Here is a 19146-nt window from a genome sequence, read left to right as displayed (position 1 = left end):
ATCTGGTAGATCCTTTTTTATTAGTACGTCAACGATGTAAATATGTCAATAACATTAATGTTGTATTTTGTATTCTTAAATTAACAATATTGTTTTAACCAAAAACGCTAGAACTAATCCATTTACATATATCCACCAATACCTGATAAACATTTCAGAGTATTTAAAAGGGCAAAATAGGTGCATTTTATTACTGTTCAATAACTATGGCAACCGCGCTTTGAGAAATCAATCAATAGTTGTTGAACTTTATAGGGGAGGGTCACACATCGATTTTTATCATCGTTATCGATAGTGCTAATAATGGGCGACATATCGATATGTTCAAAAAAGAACGAAAAACATTAACGGAACAAGATTCTTTGTGTATTTAACTTTTTTTAATCATCTTATTAAACTGAACACGCTTTGTATACGTGTATGACAAATATCTTAACATTACATTGGTAAAATTCAAGAAAAGCAACACTTACATGATAATCTAGACGACTTAGGGCATACGATGGTATTTCGTAAAGGCAATCACACGCAAATACGCATATAGGCATCTATTTAGGCGCAAACTGAGAACGAATAGAAAGTTGTGCCGAATTCAACCCACTGCAGCTGCTAATAACTTTGCAATGCACTCGATTTAACAAAAAAAAAAGACGCGTCGAGATGGTACCAAACCGACAAATTCTGTCCGAACACACAAAAGGAAAATTACAAAATAATAATCAGTTATGCAATCCACGCTTAACTTGTTAAACTAGACGGAAAATGTCGGTTATGCATACATTATATCAATAATATACACTCACTATTTATGTTTAATATAGTTATGAAATCTCTGTATAGGAATAAATTAATAGATGCTGGAAGCATTCTCTGATACCAGATTAATGATATATGTAAATTTGGACCTTGACATACGACTCTGCTATTTCTGATGCGTTTAAGTACTATACTGTTGTCAATTATTATAATGAGGTACATCACAAAGTTAACTATAATGATAAAGTAGCAATTTTTTTACCTAGAAACCCAATTAAAATTAATAGTCACATGTACAGAATTTATTTATTTTTTAGTGTCAAAAATACAAATTTTTGGTGGTGTCTTTTAAGGTAGGAAGCAGCATTCAAACGTTCACCATAATAGGAAATAGTAATCTGCATCAAGTAGAATTTTCAATAAAATCCTGGATCCACTCCTGCTGCTGTCTGCGTAAATCACTCAATTATAACCAGCAGCAGGTAAACCCTGTTTGTTAATTTATGGTAGTACCTTCCTTTTTTATACTGCAAAAAGCTAAGCATAGTAACTATTTTGGTTGTTTTAAAAAGTGTGTTTATTATCTTTATAGACCAGCTTAACAAAAACGTATATTATCTTGTGGCAGTAGTACTTTGATCTTAAGTGATGACTTGCTGTAACCAAGTTTAGATTTCATATCACAAACTGATATTTCTTAAAGTCTCAAACATGAAGCGCTACAATCAACTATTTCTGGTTAGTGCCATTTTCCTACTGCAAATTTTCCTGGTAAGGTGTTTCATATTAATAACTATATTAGTGTTTAAAGCTAAACCTGTACATTCAGGTGAAGGGTTATACGGTTGCTGTAATGGAATTTGCCATAAATCGTAACATCTCCCAATCCTCTGCGGAAGTTCTAGAAGAAAACACCAGAAACTTCATCGACATGATAGAACAGGCAAAAACGAGTGTTCAGGTGCTTTAATAATAATTTTTCAACATAATAATATGTAAATATAAAGCATGTTGATCTAGTGGTTTTCCCCGAATCCACTTTAACACCCTACTTTAACGCAATCGCCAACGCCGCGCAATTACCACCAATCAGTGACGTGGCCCTGTGCAATTCCACCAATGACATCTACCCTGACTTTTTGCGCAACCTCTCCTGCGCTGCTATTCGTTACAACACCACCATTGTTATTAACTTAACAGAAAAAGAAAAGTGCTACCCTGGTGAAGATGACTGTCCAGAGAGTGGTTTGGTCTACTATAACACCAATCTGGTTTTTGGACCTGGAGGAAATCCAATCGCCAGGTGGGTGTTAAATAAATTGCAAAAAGGTAATAAAAAGCTCTAGAGTAGGTACCGGAAGTGGAACTTGTTTGGAGAAGTCTCCAAGAGCAAACCAAAAGTGTTGGATATGCCCGTTCTGGAAATTGCTAATACCACTTTTGGTATAATGACTTGTTTTGATATACAGTTCGGAATTCCGGCGTTTAATCTGACCAGGGAGAGGAAAGTGGCAAACGTGATTTTTCCGTTGAATTGGATCTCTGAACTTCCTTATTTAACAGGTCAGTCCTAATATAAAAAATGCTCAAACTTTACATATAGTCAAATTCTGTAGCTATACAAATTGAGCAAATGTGGGCTCAAGAAATGAATGTGGTTTTATTGGCCTCTGGTGCCAGTTTACCTCAAGCAGGAGCCGGTGGTTCTGGTATTTTTTTGGGTAACTTTACTAAAACACCATTTGACGTGTAATAATAAGAAAATTGCAGCTTCTCACGGTCCTATTGAGTACGAAATGTTACCGGAAAGCGGGACCAAACTGCTCGTACACGAAGTGCCAACCAACCAAGAAGATTTCAACGTTCCTCCTCAGGAAATCGACACTGATACCATAGACAGCTTAGCCCAATCAATGGATGGGTTTTACATGTTGGTGGATCCATCTCTGAAAGGTTTGTTTATTGTTTAATCAACTAACAGTATGACATTTTGAATTACCTGTAAATTTGCAGAACACAACTCGCTGGTGATAAACACTACCGTTACTTCCAGCTTGGAGGCTGTAGTGTGTCATGGTGATGCAGAGAATACGCTTTGTTGCAATTTCAACGTTTCCTTCGCAGTGAACGATAGCTTGAATGGCTCTAATTCTTACGTTTATCAACTGGTGGCGTTTAATGGCGTCAGAACATATTCGGGAGTTTACTACGGAGGTGTGGAAACCTGCGGGGTAGTAGCCTGTTTAAACCAGTCTGTAAGTTCATGTGGACAACGGTAAGTGTGTGATTTATAATTAAATAAATTACGTTTAAAAGTTTGTTACAGTTTTCAGAACTATTCGACCATAAGTTGGCCAGTGACGTTCAACACTATTAACGTCACCGGGAACTTTACCCAATCGGACACTCGTTTCCAGTTGCCCACTACTTTGTTAAGTTCAATCAGACCGTTGCAGGTGAGCCAATATTCGTGGAGTAGCCGTTTGGACAATTCTGCAACTCTATGGAGGAATGTAGAGTTGCTTGAACCACAAAATCGGTTGTTGACGTTCGGTATTTTTGGGAGGGACTTTGAGCGTGATTGGGATCCTTTGAGAAACTCAACCAATGGAGGTGTGGCTGGAACTACACTTGGTCCTTCCATTATAACCGCAGTAACATTCTTAATCAGTTGCCTCCTATTATTATTATTATAAATAAAGGGCAAGGATTAAAATTAATCAATAAATTTAGCAAAATATACAAAGTGATTTTTTGACTATAACTGTAGTTTAGCCCAGTTGCTCAGTAGAAAATTGCAACACTAAAAATGTTTTCATTCAAGCTTGTGCTTCAGGTCCAAAATGTCACAATCTGAGCATAGTCAAGTGGGTAATTTATTGACCAATCACGAACTGCAAACACTGCAGTTTGTAGACTTGACTATACAAACAAAATAACCCACTAAAATAGTAACTCAAGTAAAAGTTCTTGTGATACAAATACATAAAACGTTGATTGTCTACATCTACATAAATGATCATTTATTATTTACACTAATTGTTACAATAGTTGTCAATTATTATGCTAATTCAGAAATATTTTATTTGCGGGTACTTTATCAAAAAACTTTTGAGCATAATCCTTAAACACCCTGGCGTAGTTCTTGTCAATTGACGGTTTGACGTCGTTGTACAAGGTTTGCCATTCGTCGTTGATCAAATTGATCATGTTGTCGCCCAACAGTTTGTTGCCATCGAATAAGTTCTCATAACTGACTGTCATTTTTTTGGTTTTAATATCGACGTCAAAAGTAACGATTTTCAGAAAAGTTTCATTGTTTCTGGTCACTTCTTTAAACTGAATTTTACAGTTTATTACGTTGTTATCTAGAACATGCTAGAATTATTTGGGTGTTTAGATTCTGGTTTAAAACCTACCTAATTGAAGGGTAGAGGCTCCGTTTCCGTGAAACGGTAAGGAGAGTAGAGCCCCATTCAAAACGTAATGTCCAGCCTGGATGGATTTAGGAAAAAGCGCGGTAATCGTAAGGATTTTCTTCTTTGCATCATAGCTGTAAAGGTTTAAAAGTTTCGGTTGGAACTACAAAATAAGCTTAACTTACTGAGCTTTTTCAACTTTGACTTCACTGAATCCGGAAACTAGCACGTTGGTGTAGTATTGTACCAATTGGATGGATTTTCCAGCGTCTATTGTTATAGCCTCCACCGCAATTGGGTCCAGTGGTGGCAGTTCATACTCAGAATTACCTTATAAGAAGGAATATCAATAAATTACACACAGATACATTTATAGTAAACCATTACCACTTTTTAACGATCGCATTGCTGTTTCAATGTTTTTAGACAAACATTCGTCCGAATTAGCTTCTGAGGACTGGCAAAAATTGAAACTTGCTCCATCTAAAACGTTCTGTTAACGTATTTGGTCATTTAATTCACATGGAACTTACCGCATCCAAAGAAAAGTGAAACAATCAACAAACTAGCTGAGGAGAGACGCATCATATTTACCGGATATTACTAAACACAAATAGTTTAAAAATCTATGCAGTTTCTTTATTTAAAGCATGATAATTTGGACCTTTGAGTTTAGTTATAATTGTCGACGCGAAAGTTACTTATGTTTTCGTAATTATTATAGTTAAGAACATAAATACTTCCAAGTATATGGTACTATTGTTTTGACCATTAGTTGGCATTTTAGTTTTAGTAAATATAGTTTGTTTTATCAAATGGAATTATGCAAGTCCAAATGTGCAGCATTTGCGTAAATTGTAGCACTGATGGTAGTATATTGTGATTGGCCAAGTGAAAGCAGCAAGCTGAAAGCTGCTTTTATTGACCAATCACAATTATTTATACCCACTGTGCTGAGATTGACGCAAACGCCTTACCATCAATGATTCTCACAAAGTGTAATATCTCAACTTAACAAATTGTGGCTTTGGACTTGTATGATTAATTAATTTCAAAGTCAAATTATTACTCTGTGACCGGCTCAAATTTTATCATCATGAAATGTATATGTTAAGATCACCAGTGCACTAATTTGTAGTAATTGGGGAGTCTCATTATTTCATTAAACAAATATAATAATTTTAATTCTGGTTACTAAAGTGGTAAAGGTAATGCAGTAATACTAGACCTTTATTATTAAGGATGTAATTAATTGCACACTACTTGTATACAAAAAGAGTATAGAGAAATAAATAACTCAATGCTGTTTTTTTTTTACTTAAACCACGTGCGGACAATTTGGATTTAATATCTAAATTATCTAAAACAATAATTGATCTATACAGGGTGCCCCAAGGAAGTACAGAGTTAGATAAATTGGGACAAACTTATTTGATTAATTCTGAGGTTAATTTAATGACAAAGTAATTATAAGTTACTGTTTTCCAAATCTCGTACACACGTTTTTCTGCTTTGCTGTACTGATATACTCACTTTATAGTTTAAACTTCCATTTTTAAATAAGAAATGACACTTTGCAGATCATAATTATTAATTTTATAAAAACTCTTACAAAGATCAAACTTTCTTATTTTATTTTTATATTGATTCCAGCAGACCATCCTGTATTGACATCACTAATGACCACTCTGTCCCTGCAAGTACAGTTAGCAAATTATCAATATTATACTTTTTTTCATAATGACAATTTAGAAGCATTTAATTAACAACAAATTTGCGCTCGTGCTAGGGTATATAAAAGCTAACATCTTAAATACAGGTTATTAACGTGAAAAGTAATTCATTCACCTTTTTACTAGTCCAAGAATTAATCAGTTTAAAATGTTCATCACTACAGTTCTTGTGTTAGTTGTTTTGAGCCATCAAACTTTTGGTAAAACTTCCACAAAACCTAAAACACCTTAATTTGACTGTACAACTTTATTGTAGGAATTGAATTCAAAGCGTGCAAAGTTAAAGACGATCAGTGTTTGAAAGAAGCCATTCAGGACGCATTTCAACAACTGAAAACTGGTAAGTTATTGCAGTCTCCCACATAAGAAATATTCATTAATTTAGGACTGTAGGGGATCCCAAATCTAATATACCCTCAATCGATCCTGTGATCGTTCCCGAATCTACTATAGGAGCCGGAACTGGAGTGGTGCATTTAGTCCAACACTACTCGAACTTAAGTTTGACTGGATTTTCTAAAATGCAGGTGGAAAAGGCACAGTAAGTAATCGAGCGAGTTATTAGTGGAAAAATTACGATTTGTCTGGTGTTTTAGTATGGATTTCGACCAAATGGTCTTGACTTTTGACGGCAAAGTGCCTGAAGTATCGATTAAGGGCATTTACGACATGGAAGGTAGAATTCTTATAATACCCGTCAAAGGAACAGGGCCTTGCAGTATGATAAGTAGTAAGTAAATAAAAAAAAATAAAATAAGCATCAACTGATTATCTTTTAAAACTTTCAGCCAACATAGCAGTACATAATCGTATAAAGTTCGAAAAGAAAGACAAAAACGGAGACGCTTACTATATTCCGAAAAGCTACGATATCCGCATGATTCCTGCCAGTATAGCGTTCAATTACGAAAACCTGTTTGATGGCAACAAACTTTTGGGAGACAACGTCAACAAAGTGTTGAACGAGGAATGGGAAGCCGTCTATAAAGACGTGGGGCGCAATTATGAAACCAATTTCGCCCGGTTCTGCCTTCTGGTGACCAAGGCAGTGTTTTCGAATGTTCCGGCTAAAAAGTTGTTTTTACAGTAGTCCAGTTGTTATACTGTTTTTATTTACGTGAAAATAAATGCATTTTAGAATCGTTATTGGTCTGTTTTGAATGTTGACTGAAATATGACAAACCTTTGAACCCTACAAAATGTTCTCAATCGTTATCAAACGTTATCAACCAATTGGTTGGCACCAATAATGCAGAGATTTTAACGAAAAATGACTTTCCTTGATAGGGAAAACAACTGTCAAAGTTGTCATTTTTATTGTCAAACTTATCATGCATTCTAATGATATAATTTAAGACATCTAAAATGATTAAAAATACATTAAACTTTATTTAAATTTATCCCTTCTGGGCAACACATTCCCGGTATAAAAGCGTTAATCTTTCGGTAGCGTGACAATTCTACTATATATGGTATACAGGGTGATCAAAAGACAATTTCAAGGGCTACAAATTGGTATATTGAAGCACCCTGTAACTGTCAAAATAACAGATTTACGGGCTGTCACAGTGAAATCTGTCAAAATCAAACAACTCAGTTTTAACCGTAAATAACTCACTTATTCGACGTTTTAGGTAAAAACGCTATACAGGATGGTCCAAAGAGAATTTCAAGAGCTACAAAGTGGTATATTGAACCACCCTACAATTGTCAAAATAACTGAGTTATTGACAATACAATGGAATAGTTTACAGGGTGATTCAATTAATTTTTAACATCCTTGCTTAATTTTCATTTTATAAAAAAATACCAAATATGAATCTTGTAAATATTTGCATATAACTACTTTATTCCTAGATAATCCATCAGTATACAGGGTGTCCCAAATTTGAGCAACCAACCAAACTTATAATTTTTTATTCGATTTTTGGAATGTACGTCAAATTCTAGGCCTACTTGATGTAAAACGTTTGTATCGATATTCAATTGTTTTTGTTCTAGCAGCGCTCAAATTGGGAATTTTGGTGCACTTTTTCATTTGCATTTCTGCTTTCGAGGACCACCCTCCTCGAAAGCAGAAATTCCCAATTTGAGCGAAATTTTGGTGCACTTTTTCAGAAAATCATCCATAACTCGCTTATTTGAAACACCCTGTATAAAACCACCGTATAACAAAAGAAAGCTAATGAACAGGGCTATCAGGTGAATTTATTTCAGACTTGTTGTTTTTTTTTATTAATTCCCAATTAGCCAGAACAAATATGAAATTTACTGCACTTTTTCTCCTGCAATAAGGACAATATTACTCTTGTCATTTTAAAGAAAAATTGCATTTTACTTACATTATATTTTATACATTGCAATTATGATGACCTCTGGGGCTTGTGGATAATTACTATGTTTACACTGAACCCTCAAAACGCCAGGTAATTAGGAGACACTATTTATTTATTTTTGATTGCTAATTGACCAATTTTAGTCGCTAAAAATTACCACTAATAACACGTGAGCACCAGACATTATTTATATAATTAGTGATTATTTTGAAAATGTTGTTTATTTAGTTATTAAAAATTGACTTTTGACGGTCAGTAAAGTAGTAAAATTAAAGTGACTTTAGCAAAACATCCATCAGTCTGGTTCTAGATCCAGTCAATTCTGATAGAACCACTTGATACACCTCATGCTTACCGCCAAATAAATTGCCCCATAAAACTGTAGTCAATCACAGACAAAACAATAAATCAAACATCAATGGAGCCTTTTGATATGGTCTTTGTAAGCGCCGCTGTGCCTGGTTTTATAAGAACACTCCACACATTGAAACATTTTAATTTCGTTCTCCTTTTTATGCAGCTTCATGTGAATCCTACATTTTCACAGTGCAAATAAACTCCATTAAAAGAAAATCAACAAGATTACCTTAAAGTGTAGATATTTGCCGACTGTTTATGGCATTCGGGACATGTGACCGGGTCCGTGTTAATATGGGCGGTTTCCACGTGTCGTTTTAGACAGGAATTAAACTTGGATTTAAACTCGCAATGTTCGCATTTAAATTGCGGCGCTTCCTCGGAATGCATCTCTTTGATATGTCTTTTCAGTCTGGCTATAGAAAATAGTTATTTGTTATTATATTGTAAACATAGAAAATAAACATACAGTTTTCTAAAGTTTTGAAAGAACAGTCAGGACATTGTTTGTAGTTGACATCCTTTTTGTTGGAATGCATTATCTTCAAATGGCGACTCATGTTTCCAAAATATTGTGTGCCATAATTGCAATGTTTGCATTTGTACCTAGAGAATAGTTAACAAAAATGTGGAAGTTGTAGTACAAAGCAAATTTACTTACTTTTTCTTTACATCATCACTCTGGTGACTCTTTAAATGAACAGGCATTCCTCTTTGAGAGATCATTTTCTGACACACAGGACAGGGAACACTACTTAAGTGGGTTTTCATGTGATTGGGCAGGAACAGTTTATTTTTAGTTTCATAGGAGCACTCAGGGCATTTGTACATAGGAACTTCACCTGGCTTTCTGCAGAATACAATCAATATTTAGTTTTTTACTGTATTATTGTTAACTCAAGCACAAACCTATGAGTTAGAATGTGACTTTTTAGTGACAATTTGTGGTGGGTAGTAAAATCACATTCAAGACACTGAAACTTTTCTATCAGGTCTTTATTGTGAATACATAGAATGTGACTATTCATTGAGCTTTGATGTTTGGTTACAAAGTTGCACTGTGAACATTTATAGTGTTCCACCTCCTCCAGTTTCCTAAAATCTCACCCATTTGCCAATAGGAAATTATTATTACAATTTAAATTAACTTGTGAGTTAGTTGATGTCGCTTAAAGCTACTTTTATCCTTGGTTTCAAATGCACATTTATCACAACTATGCAGCAAAAGTTTATTGCCTGATGGTCTGTGTGTAGCTACATGTTTGGAAAGGTTTTGCTTGAATTTGGTTGTAAAGTTGCAGTAACCACACTTGTAATTGTCTGTAGTGCTGGGTTGTGCCTTGAGCTTTTCCATGGTACCTAAATTATAGCCTAAACTTTAGTATTCAAATTATTAAGTAAGTAAAAAAAATTAATTATGGTAGGCAGTTGAACTTACCTTCATCACTGAGATTCAAAGTTGTCTCATGGCTTTTGGCATGTCGCCCCAAATTACTTTTGAGCTCAGTTTTATAGGGGCAAACTGGACAAGTGTAGTCACCCTGATAGTGACAGGATATAATTTTATGCCTGAATAAAACCCTTTAAATTTTAGTTTTGGTCTGAAAACAAATAACTGTTGCTTACCCTTTAGCTCCTAACAAGGAATTGATCTCTTCAGCCATCATGTGAAATTAAATTAAAACTTAAAACTTGTAATAATTTGTAAACACATCAAAAATATCAATAAAAACAATACCCTGGCTGGAGATTCCTTGTCAATTGTCAAAATTAATGGTGATTATGGCACGTGATGCCATGCTCATTGTTGTTAACTAAGTCACGTGATAATTGTCACCTAACGGTTAATCCATCCCTTAATTATAAAAATTCTTAACAGCCAACTAAAAAACATAAAAACTAATAAAACAGCAGGGTTTTAATATTATAAAATAAATAAATTAGCAAAAATTGACTGGAGTGACGTAACACTGCTAAACCACGCCCCCTCAGTCGTTACGTCACCGGTCGAGCCACGAAGTGCAACTGTCAAAAATAATGTTGTGCTTGTGCATTCGAAAAAAAATAATCGACTGAATTTCGTAATCGAAGTGTGTGTATCCTCTTGAACAGTTTTTATCAAGAAGTCAAGAGGTTTCTTATGTAAACATGTTATCGGTGTGTAAACAGAACCTTTCCCAATCTCTTCAAAGGTCAGTATATCAATTGACATGCAATCCAATTGAAGAAACTCCTTATCGAAATTACTCACACATTAATTCAATTTGATGAGTGGAATTAACCCCCTTCACCTTTTAAATGAGTGATTTTTGTTAAATTTTATTAATAGAACTTATAGGAGTTTTACCATGTAGTGAATGACCCCCCCATTAAAATTGTGCATTTGAGATTGCAAGCTGAATGGAAATTTCCACTTGCTTCAAAAATCAATACTACTGCTCCACTATCACTTTATTTATCTTTATAGTTTTATATCACAAGCCTATTTTACTACTATTACTATATTTTCAATTTAACTTAATTAATTAACCAGTTAAAAAATGCCTTTTTGCCATAACATTCTTTCTTGTAAAATGGTAAGGTGTGTGTGTGTGGGGATGTCTCTTATCGAATTTCCTTTCTTTCCAATCAGTTTAATTACCATCAGAGACACAATAATTATAGATATGCCACTCTGCCAAATATTTGTTTGTTGACCAAGGTCATACCCATTTATTTTTGAAATCCTCTTATGTATCTGTATGCATTATATTTAAAAATAGCTTTATTTCTAGGGGACAAGTGCATTAATGCATACTGGATCAGTGTCTGGTGTAGGACAGTTTAATTGCCTCTCTCTCTTTTGCTTTTCAAGTCAAATTCAAGTGTGACATTTTTTTTCACACCTGCACTGTTTGGTGTGAAGTGATTTGAAAATTAAACTTCTTTTAAATGTAAATAACACTGTGTCAGGTGTAATTTAGGTTTAATCTCTTATAATCAGTTTGAAGTAGGTTCATAAAACTGGAAATCTTTGGGTCCTAATCCCCTAATAAATTTAATTGGTCCCCATATCAAAGTAAAAATAGAAATGTCAGGTCAAATGGTATTGTCAAGGTTATGTAAGGATGTGCAGCTGTAGCAGTGGCTGTAGTCACTATTATTTGGCCCATTAGGTACCATGTGATAAGTGTGAATGAATAGAATTCTATTATATTAAATATACTATTATATCTAATAAATTTAAAAAATCTAAATTTTATTCCTTTCTTTTAATGCATGTAGAATGTAGATAAGGTTAACTGAAGCTAAAAATTTCCATTACATAGGAGTATATAGTACAGCACCAAGTCAAAATGAAAGAGGCGTTTTTCTGTTCAACTGTAACATCCTCAGGTTACTGTCAAATGTCGACTTTGTTCATTAATGGCAGGGGGAGTTTTTGAGTTTTTAAGTTCAGTGAGTTAAGTTGGAATTTAAATGTAATACTTTAGGTGCAAAATGTCACAGTCACATAAAACAAAGCTGCTAGCTTAAAATTACCTTGAAAGGATCCTCATTACTTCAGCTTTCAATTTGCAATAACAGATGGCGCCTGTGTTTTCAAAAAAGGCACTGTACAGGGTGTCCCAATAAGCCGTGCACGCGGCTGTTTCTCGAAAACTGTACATAGTATGGCTAGGAACAATTTTTTTAGTACTAAATGAAAAATGCTGGAAATAATTTTCAGCTTTCTATATCCACCGCTAGGGGGCGTTTCGATACCACTAAGATGAAAAATGTTCAAAAACTCTATATGGCTATGGTATAGCATCCTATTATCATTGCATTTGATTTTTTCGAGATATCTAAGATGAAAGTGCAATTTTTGTAAAAACGCCTTCTATCGAAAAGACCGAAAACTAAATGGAACATTGTTTTGGGACACTCTATATACAGGACAGAAAATGCCGCAAAAACAAAGTTTCCACGATTAGCCGTTTTCGAGATATTTCATTTCTTTCAAAGCAAACTTCGGACTACTCCCACCACTTTATTTGAAGAAATAGAAAAAATAGTTAAATATCAAAATTCTTCCTAGAGAATAGGGGATTACTTTTATGAGATTTGACTATACCTTTCCATTTAAATTTTTGTTGTTGAGTTTTTGGACATTTTTCATTTTAGTGGTATCGAAACGTGCAAACAAACAGTAAAGCATTTACTAATAAAAAAAATGTCAGTTACCGAGGAACAGCGGCGTGCACGGCTTATTGGGACACCCTGTACAAAAAAGCATGTATGGCAAACATAATCATAACATTTTGGTAAATGAATTCACTCTACCTATTGTGATTATTTTAATTAAATTTACTAAACTTAAATGTATCAAATTTTATAAAATATTTCCAGAACTGGTATAAGATGTCTAGGCTCAGTGCTACCGGAAGTCAGACTGAGCGATTTTCCCGCCAAAAACGAACCCGTGTTGGAGTACCTGAAAGGTTCTCCCGAAAGGGCAGAGCTGGAAAAGGCATTGAATGAAATTTCGAATAAAACAGAAGAAGTGCCAATTGTGATTGGGGATAAGGAGTTCAAAACGAACGATGTTCGTTACCAGGTGAGCAGGTTGAAATTTAATTAGAAAAACATGTTTAGGTGACTTTTTATAGAGCTATTAGGTTATTTAAAAACTTATTAGTCCAGTTATTTGCTAATTTTTAAAATGCAGAGGATTAGCTTATTTTTATTTGGTTTATAGGTGATGCCACACAATCACAAAAAGAAGGTGGCAAAATTCTACTACGCCGATACGAAACTGGTGAATCAGGCAATACAAACTGCTACAGAAACCCAAAAAAAATGGGACCGAACCCCTTTGTCAGAAAGGTTATCTTTAATTGGCTTTTAGTGTAAAAATTAGTAGTAACCCTAGGTTTTTTAGGTTAAAGATTTGGGATAAGGCCGCCGACTTGATGGCCGGAAAATACCGGGCAAAATTGAACGCCGCTACTATGCTAGGCCAGGCCAAAACGGTGATCCAAGCCGAAATCGACTCTGCCGCCGAACTTATCGACTTTTTCAGGTTATTTACACCCTTTCCACAATGATTTCAATAACAAAAACCTGTCAACTTATAGATTAAACGCCTATTTTGTCAAAGAGGCTTCAAAATACCAACCCATATCCGAAAACCCAAAAGTCACGAAAAACTCCATGAGGTATCGTGGAATCGACGGTTTCATAGCCGCAGTGTCGCCCTTTAACTTCACCGCTATTGGTGGTAACTTGGCGTACACCCCAGCATTGATGGTGAGTATTAGATCCAAGAAACTCCGACACTTACAGCACTGTTACTAGATGGCATCTCGTCTCACTAATGATAATCAGTTCATCTAGGCTTGTTGTAGGGGAACGCAGTGTTGTGGAAGCCTAGCGACACTGCGTTGTTGTCAAACTGGGTCAATTTCAACATTTGCTTAGAGGCCGGAGTTCCACCGGGCGTGGTTAACTTTGTTCCTGCTGATGGGCCCGTGTTTGGTGACGCCATCACTGCTTCACCACATCTGGCTGGTATTAATTTCACCGGAAGTGTACCGTAAGTTGTTTAAATGCTTATATTCTAAACAAGGGTTGAGATAACAGTGTTGCCAAAACATGCGTGGCAGTATCTTTTTGAACAGGCTCAAATAGTAAAGATATGTAAAAATTCTCAAAGTTGTAATTCAAAAAGATTATATAATGATCATGGCATAGCCCAGGGTAGTATATTGGGACCGCTCCTGTTTGTAAGTTTTATCAATGACATCTGTTCTCTGATACAAAGTCCTAAGCAAGAAATAATTAATTATGCAGATGATACTAGTCTGTTACTTACGAACGGCAATTTTTGTCAACTCTTAACAGACACCAATCACCTTATGGAGACACTAAGTAAATGGTTTGCCAAAAATCGTCTAATCATAAACGTTCAAAAGACTAATGTACTACTATTTCGAAACAGACAGTCCACATTGGAAAAAACCAATTATGTAAAAATAGGAAGTGACAGCTTTCCTGTAACAGAGAATACAAAAAGTTCTTGGGTCTGTGGGTGGATCAGCATTTGGATTGGTCTTTTCACGTGAATAAATTAATTAAAAAATTCTCCGTCTGTTATGGCATTAGAGTGATTAGCAAGTATATGGGTGAGAAAAGTATGAAAATATTGTATTTTGCAAATTACGAATCCATATTAAAATATGGAATAATTTTTTGGGGTAAAAGTGCAGGTATTCAGGATTGTTTTATTGCTCAGAAGAGGGTTATTAGGATAGTTAAAAAAATGGACTTTAACCAATCATGTAGAAATGTTTTCAGGCAATTGGGAATTCTGACAGTGTATGCATTATATATTTTTGAATGCCTCATGTTTCTGTATAGAAACAAACATCTTTTGCAACAATTAAGTTCGCATCAAAACTACAACACAAGATCTGAATATTTTTGTTACCCTAGGCACAGACTGAACCTGAGCGAAAAAAGTCCAGAATATATGTGCGTAAAATTGTTTAACAAGTTACCTCGACAAGTTAGTCAACAAAAAAGCATATCAGTATTTAAAAAAAAATTAAAAAATTGCTTATTAACCTAGAGCCATATACTCTGGATGACTACATGAATATGTAAAAATACCTATAGTTAACTTTAGAACTTTTTTTTTTATTATTAATATGATTTTAACAATGTATATACCAGCTAGTGTAACATTTTGTACAAACACGTAAAACATCTTGTATGTGGCCTGTTATGGGCCTATTGACAAAGTTTCTTTTTGTTATCTCTTTATGTAACAAATATGAAATATATTGCCTAACTAACTAACTAACATGAAGTAAACATTTTAAAAACAACGTTAATATGTGTAACTGTTAATATTTTTTCTAGAACATTTACTCGCTTATGGAAGCAGGTAGGTCAAAACATCGGCACTTACAAAAACTTCCCTCGATTGATTGGTGAGTGTGGTGGTAAAAATTATCATTTTGTCCATCCGTCCGCCGACGTGGACACGGTGGTAAACGGCACCATTCGAAGCGCTTTTGAGTTTTGCGGACAGAAATGCAGCGCCTGCAGCCGAATGTACGTTCCTGAATCTTTGTGGTCTCAAGTAAGTAGAATAAAATTAAAATTGAGTCAGTTGTGGTAACATTGTTTGAGTAGATCAAAGAAAAATTACTGGCTAAAAGAGCTGCGCTGAAAATCGGCGATCCTACCGACTACACCAGCTTTACGTCAGCGGTTATCGACGATAAAGCATTTAAAAGGATTTCCGGGTATATTGAACACGCCAAAAAGTCGTCTAACTTGGAAATTATAGGTGGAGGAAAATACGATGACAGGTAATCACTTCCGCTAGTTGTCATTGACATTATTCAACTGTTGTAATTATAGCACTGGCTACTTCATTGAACCTACAATCGTTCAAACGAAAGATCCCAGGGACAAGATAATGACAGAAGAAATATTTGGGCCTGTACTATCCATCTACGTGTATCCAGACGCTCAACTGAAACAAACGTTGGATTTGGTTGGTAGCACGACGGAATTTGCACTAACCGGTGCAGTTTTCGCCAAAGACGAGTGAGTTTTTTGACATAAATAACAGTGTAAACATTAACATGGTTGTAGAGCATTCCTTAAGGCCGCAGTAGAAGACTTAAAAATGACAGCGGGTAACTTCTACGTCAACGACAAGTCGACTGGCAGTGTCGTGGGTCAACAACCGTTTGGTGGTGCCAGAATGTCAGGTGAGTTCAGTTAATCACCTGGTTTTTTTTGTTTTTAAAAATATTCTAAATGCTCTTCAACTAGTCTGATGGAAGCTTTCAAACTATTTCAAAACAGTCTAAAGTCTATTCCAGGGTGTGACGTAATAATTGTCGTTCCTTGTCTATTAGTTGTAAACTGATGGAGACGGACTTTTGACGTCATTAACGTAATCGTTAAAGTTAATGGCAGCGTTAGCGATTTTTGTTTTGTCCACAAACCTATGCAGATGGTTTGTGGACACAATTTTAGTTAAAACCCTTTGTCCTGGAAAGTACAACAAACTAATGTGAAAACTGCTCAATCAAAGAAAATTTGGAAATCCTTGAAGTTAGGTAAGCAAAACTGGCTTAGTTTACTGAATGAGAAAGCACTTATTGTACTTACCACTGAGTATTGTGTTGGGAGTAAAATCATTCCAGTTCCAAGCTTTCAACCACTGTTGGGTTCGAGCAGGGTCTTTTGGAAAGTAAAAGACTGACACTTTTGGGCCTTTTACTAAATTGCTTTTACAATTTGGCAAACAACAAGTGGACGGCATATTGTAGAGGCAATAGAATTTAAAGTAAAAAACCAACAACAAATTATAGAACAATGAAGGAACAATCACAACAATAACAATAGTGATATCACAATAAAATAAACACAAACTACACTTTCACTAGAACAATAAACATATGAACCACAATAAATAATAGCAAACAACAAATCACTTTGGCAAGTAATCCCAAGTCTTGACTGTAAACCTTAAAAATTAATTTAATTATCAAAAAACTCAATTTCCACAATATAAACAAATGCAAACTGTCAACCACTGTTTCGGCCATATTGGAATTTTTGACATGCACCTTCTTGGCTTTCTTGTAAAGAGGGCGGTGCCCAACGCCATTTAAAATTCATAATTTTGGTTGTTTGGCGTTTGTTGACAGTTTCTTCAAACTTGGCCCATTGCAACTGAAATTTATCGATTCGGTTATTATTTTGTCTGAGTTATATTTGTGTTTTTCATATTTTGATATTTTCCTTAACCGAAAATGTCTTAATAATTCAATGATGAGCGAACAGTGGCTGATTTTGCGGCTGATAGATATTTCATGTGACATACAGAGAGTTGTTGCTGTTGCTTACCTTACTTTGCAGGTTTACTTACCATCAAGAAAATAACACACACAGTCCAGAATCATTACCAACACCAGCCTGCACAATTCAAATAAAGTAATTTTACGAGTAAACTAACGATACTGATTTAATTTTTCCGCTCTTGTTTATATATTGCTTTTTACCAGCTTAACCTCACTCTTGTGAGTCTTGTCAATCAATATGGTTCTGTCCTTTGCTATCATTAAAAACACACTGATGCCATGTTGCCAAATGCTTTCGTGAAAAAGGAATTGATAGACAAAACAATTTTCTTGCACTGATAGATCTATCAGGTAGCAAAAAACGAAAATAGTTTTTTTAAAAATGCTCTATATCCAAACTTTCAATATGTCTGGCCTAACGAAAACAAAAAAAAATTTAAATCACCGAGAATCTGGAATGCTCAATCTGACAACCGCGAAATATCAATAAAAACCGCCATAAGAAATGAGTGAATTTCAATCTGACGTAACTGCTGCTGGCTCTGGGATAGACCTTAACAGCTTCCGTATGTTTCTAGAGCAGTTGAAAGCTTTCAGAATGATGTAAAAGCTTCCAAAAGACTGTAGAAACTGTAAAATGCTTGTAAAGTAGACAAAAAGCCTTCTAAAACAGTCTAGAAGCTTGCAAAAGCCTTTAGAACCGTCTAAAAGATTCCAAATGTTCTTCAACTAGTCAAAGAAGCTTTCAAAGAATTTCAAAACACTCTAAACGCTTTTCTGTGCTTCTAGAGCAGTCAAAAGACTCTTTATCAGTCCAAATGCTGTTCAATTAATCTAGAAGCATTCATAAGATTGTATTATTTCTTATTTCCCCAAAAAAAGTATTATATTAGTATTATTATTATATTTTTTTGTTGCAACCCTTCTTCACAAGAAACAATAAATTTAATAAAGTGAAGCAATCACATTCCTACTATTTCAATCTCTGTTTGATTTTAGGTACTAACGATAAAGCAGGCGGTCCTCACTACGCCCTCAGATGGGGCAATCCTCAAGCCGTAAAGGAAACTTTCGTTCCCTTATCAGAAATCGACTATCCTTACATGCGACAATAAATCAATTGTATAAAATCACATGCACTGTATAGGAACTTCTTCAATTTATATACTCTTACATAATATCGGTTACATACTTTATATAGCGGGTAGACAACGCGGATTGATCGCCCGTAAAAATGATGATTGAGTTGTTTTGTGATAGTTGTACAATTTCGTGATGCAAATAACTAAAAAGTTTTCTTAATTAATGTAGTTAAAACATGTTAACGGGTGGGCATAAGTGTCGTTTCGCAAGAAAGTGTTTTCTCTTTCTTTCTAGCTAAGGGTAAATTAATGAAATGAGAAGTAATAATGACAATATTAAGGGTTAAAGTTATCAGTGTTGCATGTATCTGTTAGGTGGTTTTTTAGGTTTATAAACCTAAATTATTATATTTAAACGATGACATATCTCTGTGTAGATGCGTCGTTAAAAATCAATTATATTTTAGTCTTTTAATAACAAATTTGTTTCAGAATCTTACTGTGCTCACAATTATGTCACTTAATTTATTTTTTTGTTAGATTTGATTATGATCAATTTAATGTTTAAGTATTATGTGAAATTTTATGTAGCAATAAATTTTGCTTTCTTGTTA

General features: G+C 34.7%; 5 protein-coding genes and 1 long non-coding RNA gene across 7 annotated transcripts; 3 read left to right on the top strand and 3 right to left on the bottom strand.

The window, feature by feature from the left end:
• Nucleotides 1-1107: 1107 nt before the first annotated feature.
• Nucleotides 1108-3502, top strand: LOC145727006 (vanin-like protein 3). Its single transcript, XM_081976381.1, has 8 exons — nt 1108-1527; nt 1586-1717; nt 1764-2059; nt 2108-2319; nt 2373-2477; nt 2527-2709; nt 2770-3031; nt 3083-3502. Exons 1-8 carry the CDS (start codon nt 1468-1470, stop codon nt 3450-3452), a joined length of 1620 nt encoding a protein of 539 aa, XP_081832507.1. The 5' UTR covers nt 1108-1467; the 3' UTR covers nt 3453-3502.
• A 251-nt stretch (nt 3503-3753) lies between these two features.
• LOC145727024 (protein takeout-like) lies at nt 3754-8657 on the bottom strand. The gene is made up of 6 exons (XM_081976404.1): nt 8600-8657; nt 4709-4778; nt 4563-4658; nt 4361-4505; nt 4176-4309; nt 3754-4124 (listed from the first exon to the last, which is right to left on the bottom strand). Exons 2-6 carry the CDS (start codon nt 4761-4763, stop codon nt 3823-3825), a joined length of 732 nt encoding a protein of 243 aa, XP_081832530.1. The 5' UTR covers nt 4764-4778; nt 8600-8657; the 3' UTR covers nt 3754-3822.
• On the top strand, nt 5896-7054 carry LOC145727025 (protein takeout-like). Its single transcript, XM_081976405.1, has 5 exons — nt 5896-6108; nt 6165-6248; nt 6302-6449; nt 6505-6638; nt 6697-7054. The coding sequence occupies exons 1-5, from the start codon at nt 6057-6059 to the stop codon at nt 6996-6998; spliced, it is 720 nt and encodes a 239-aa protein (XP_081832531.1). The 5' UTR covers nt 5896-6056; the 3' UTR covers nt 6999-7054.
• On the bottom strand, nt 8339-10383 carry LOC145727016 (zinc finger Y-chromosomal protein-like). Of its 2 annotated transcripts, XM_081976392.1 has the most exons (8): nt 10228-10383; nt 10040-10170; nt 9750-9960; nt 9511-9696; nt 9263-9451; nt 9071-9207; nt 8831-9017; nt 8339-8777 (listed from the first exon to the last, which is right to left on the bottom strand). In XM_081976392.1, the coding sequence occupies exons 1-8, from the start codon at nt 10266-10268 to the stop codon at nt 8660-8662; spliced, it is 1200 nt and encodes a 399-aa protein (XP_081832518.1). In that variant the 5' UTR covers nt 10269-10383; the 3' UTR covers nt 8339-8659. The 2 variants fall into 2 exon arrangements, with proteins under 2 accessions (XP_081832518.1, XP_081832519.1); XM_081976393.1 differs by lacking the exon at nt 10228-10383 and having other exon boundaries at nt 9750-9977.
• Nucleotides 10384-10610: 227 nt separating this feature from the next.
• P5CDh1 (delta-1-Pyrroline-5-carboxylate dehydrogenase 1) lies at nt 10611-19146 on the top strand. The gene is made up of 11 exons (XM_081976378.1): nt 10611-10793; nt 12973-13180; nt 13322-13449; nt 13505-13645; nt 13701-13872; nt 13971-14158; nt 15487-15709; nt 15763-15941; nt 15994-16182; nt 16231-16349; nt 18450-19146. The coding sequence occupies exons 1-11, from the start codon at nt 10750-10752 to the stop codon at nt 18563-18565; spliced, it is 1707 nt and encodes a 568-aa protein (XP_081832504.1). The 5' UTR covers nt 10611-10749; the 3' UTR covers nt 18566-19146.
• On the bottom strand, nt 16853-17208 carry LOC145727037 (uncharacterized). Its single transcript, XR_014177768.1, has 2 exons — nt 17072-17208; nt 16853-17018 (listed from the first exon to the last, which is right to left on the bottom strand). It is a non-coding gene; the product is annotated as an uncharacterized LOC145727037 (long non-coding RNA).

The sequence above is a fragment of the Ips typographus genome, linkage group LG3, assembly GCF_016097725.1.
Source record: "Ips typographus isolate SLU linkage group LG3, UJ_Ityp_2.0, whole genome shotgun sequence".
Lineage (NCBI taxonomy): Eukaryota > Metazoa > Arthropoda > Insecta > Coleoptera > Curculionidae > Ips > Ips typographus.
The sequence above is the reverse complement of the archived record's forward strand: the minus strand, read 5'-3'. Positions and strand labels throughout refer to the sequence as shown.

What these genes read in the sequence shown, in the direction of transcription:
- LOC145727024 (XM_081976404.1), bottom strand. Translation starts at nt 4,763, where the DNA reads ATGATGCGTCTCTCCTCAGCTAGTTTGTTGATTGTTTCACTTTTCTTT. An exon ending in TTCACTTTTCTTTGGATGCG is followed by an intron (nt 4,659 to 4,708) that starts GTAAGTTCCATG and finishes AGAACGTTTTAG; the next exon opens with ATGGAGCAAGTTTCAATTTT. An exon ending in GTCAAAGTTGAAAAAGCTCA is followed by an intron (nt 4,310 to 4,360) that starts GTAAGTTAAGCT and finishes AAACCTTTACAG; the next exon opens with CTATGATGCAAAGAAGAAAA.
- LOC145727006 (XM_081976381.1), top strand. Translation starts at nt 1,468, where the DNA reads ATGAAGCGCTACAATCAACTATTTCTGGTTAGTGCCATTTTCCTACTG. An exon ending in TGAACTTCCTTATTTAACAG is followed by an intron (nt 2,320 to 2,372) that starts GTCAGTCCTAAT and finishes CAAATTCTGTAG; the next exon opens with CTATACAAATTGAGCAAATG. An exon ending in GTAAGTTCATGTGGACAACG is followed by an intron (nt 3,032 to 3,082) that starts GTAAGTGTGTGA and finishes AGTTTGTTACAG; the next exon opens with TTTTCAGAACTATTCGACCA.
- P5CDh1 (XM_081976378.1), top strand. Translation starts at nt 10,750, where the DNA reads ATGTTATCGGTGTGTAAACAGAACCTTTCCCAATCTCTTCAAAG. An exon ending in GAACTTATCGACTTTTTCAG is followed by an intron (nt 13,646 to 13,700) that starts GTTATTTACACC and finishes GTCAACTTATAG; the next exon opens with ATTAAACGCCTATTTTGTCA. An exon ending in GCAGTTTTCGCCAAAGACGA is followed by an intron (nt 16,183 to 16,230) that starts GTGAGTTTTTTG and finishes ACATGGTTGTAG; the next exon opens with AGCATTCCTTAAGGCCGCAG.
- LOC145727016 (XM_081976392.1), bottom strand. Translation starts at nt 10,268, where the DNA reads ATGATGGCTGAAGAGATCAATTCCTTGTTAGGAGCTAAAGG. An exon ending in TCCTTGTTAGGAGCTAAAGG is followed by an intron (nt 10,171 to 10,227) that starts GTAAGCAACAGT and finishes GGTTTTATTCAG; the next exon opens with GCATAAAATTATATCCTGTC. An exon ending in AGTCACATTCTAACTCATAG is followed by an intron (nt 9,452 to 9,510) that starts GTTTGTGCTTGA and finishes TGTATTCTGCAG; the next exon opens with AAAGCCAGGTGAAGTTCCTA.
- LOC145727025 (XM_081976405.1), top strand. Translation starts at nt 6,057, where the DNA reads ATGTTCATCACTACAGTTCTTGTGTTAGTTGTTTTGAGCCATCAAACT. An exon ending in ATTTCAACAACTGAAAACTG is followed by an intron (nt 6,249 to 6,301) that starts GTAAGTTATTGC and finishes TTAGGACTGTAG; the next exon opens with GGGATCCCAAATCTAATATA. An exon ending in GCCTTGCAGTATGATAAGTA is followed by an intron (nt 6,639 to 6,696) that starts GTAAGTAAATAA and finishes TAAAACTTTCAG; the next exon opens with CCAACATAGCAGTACATAAT.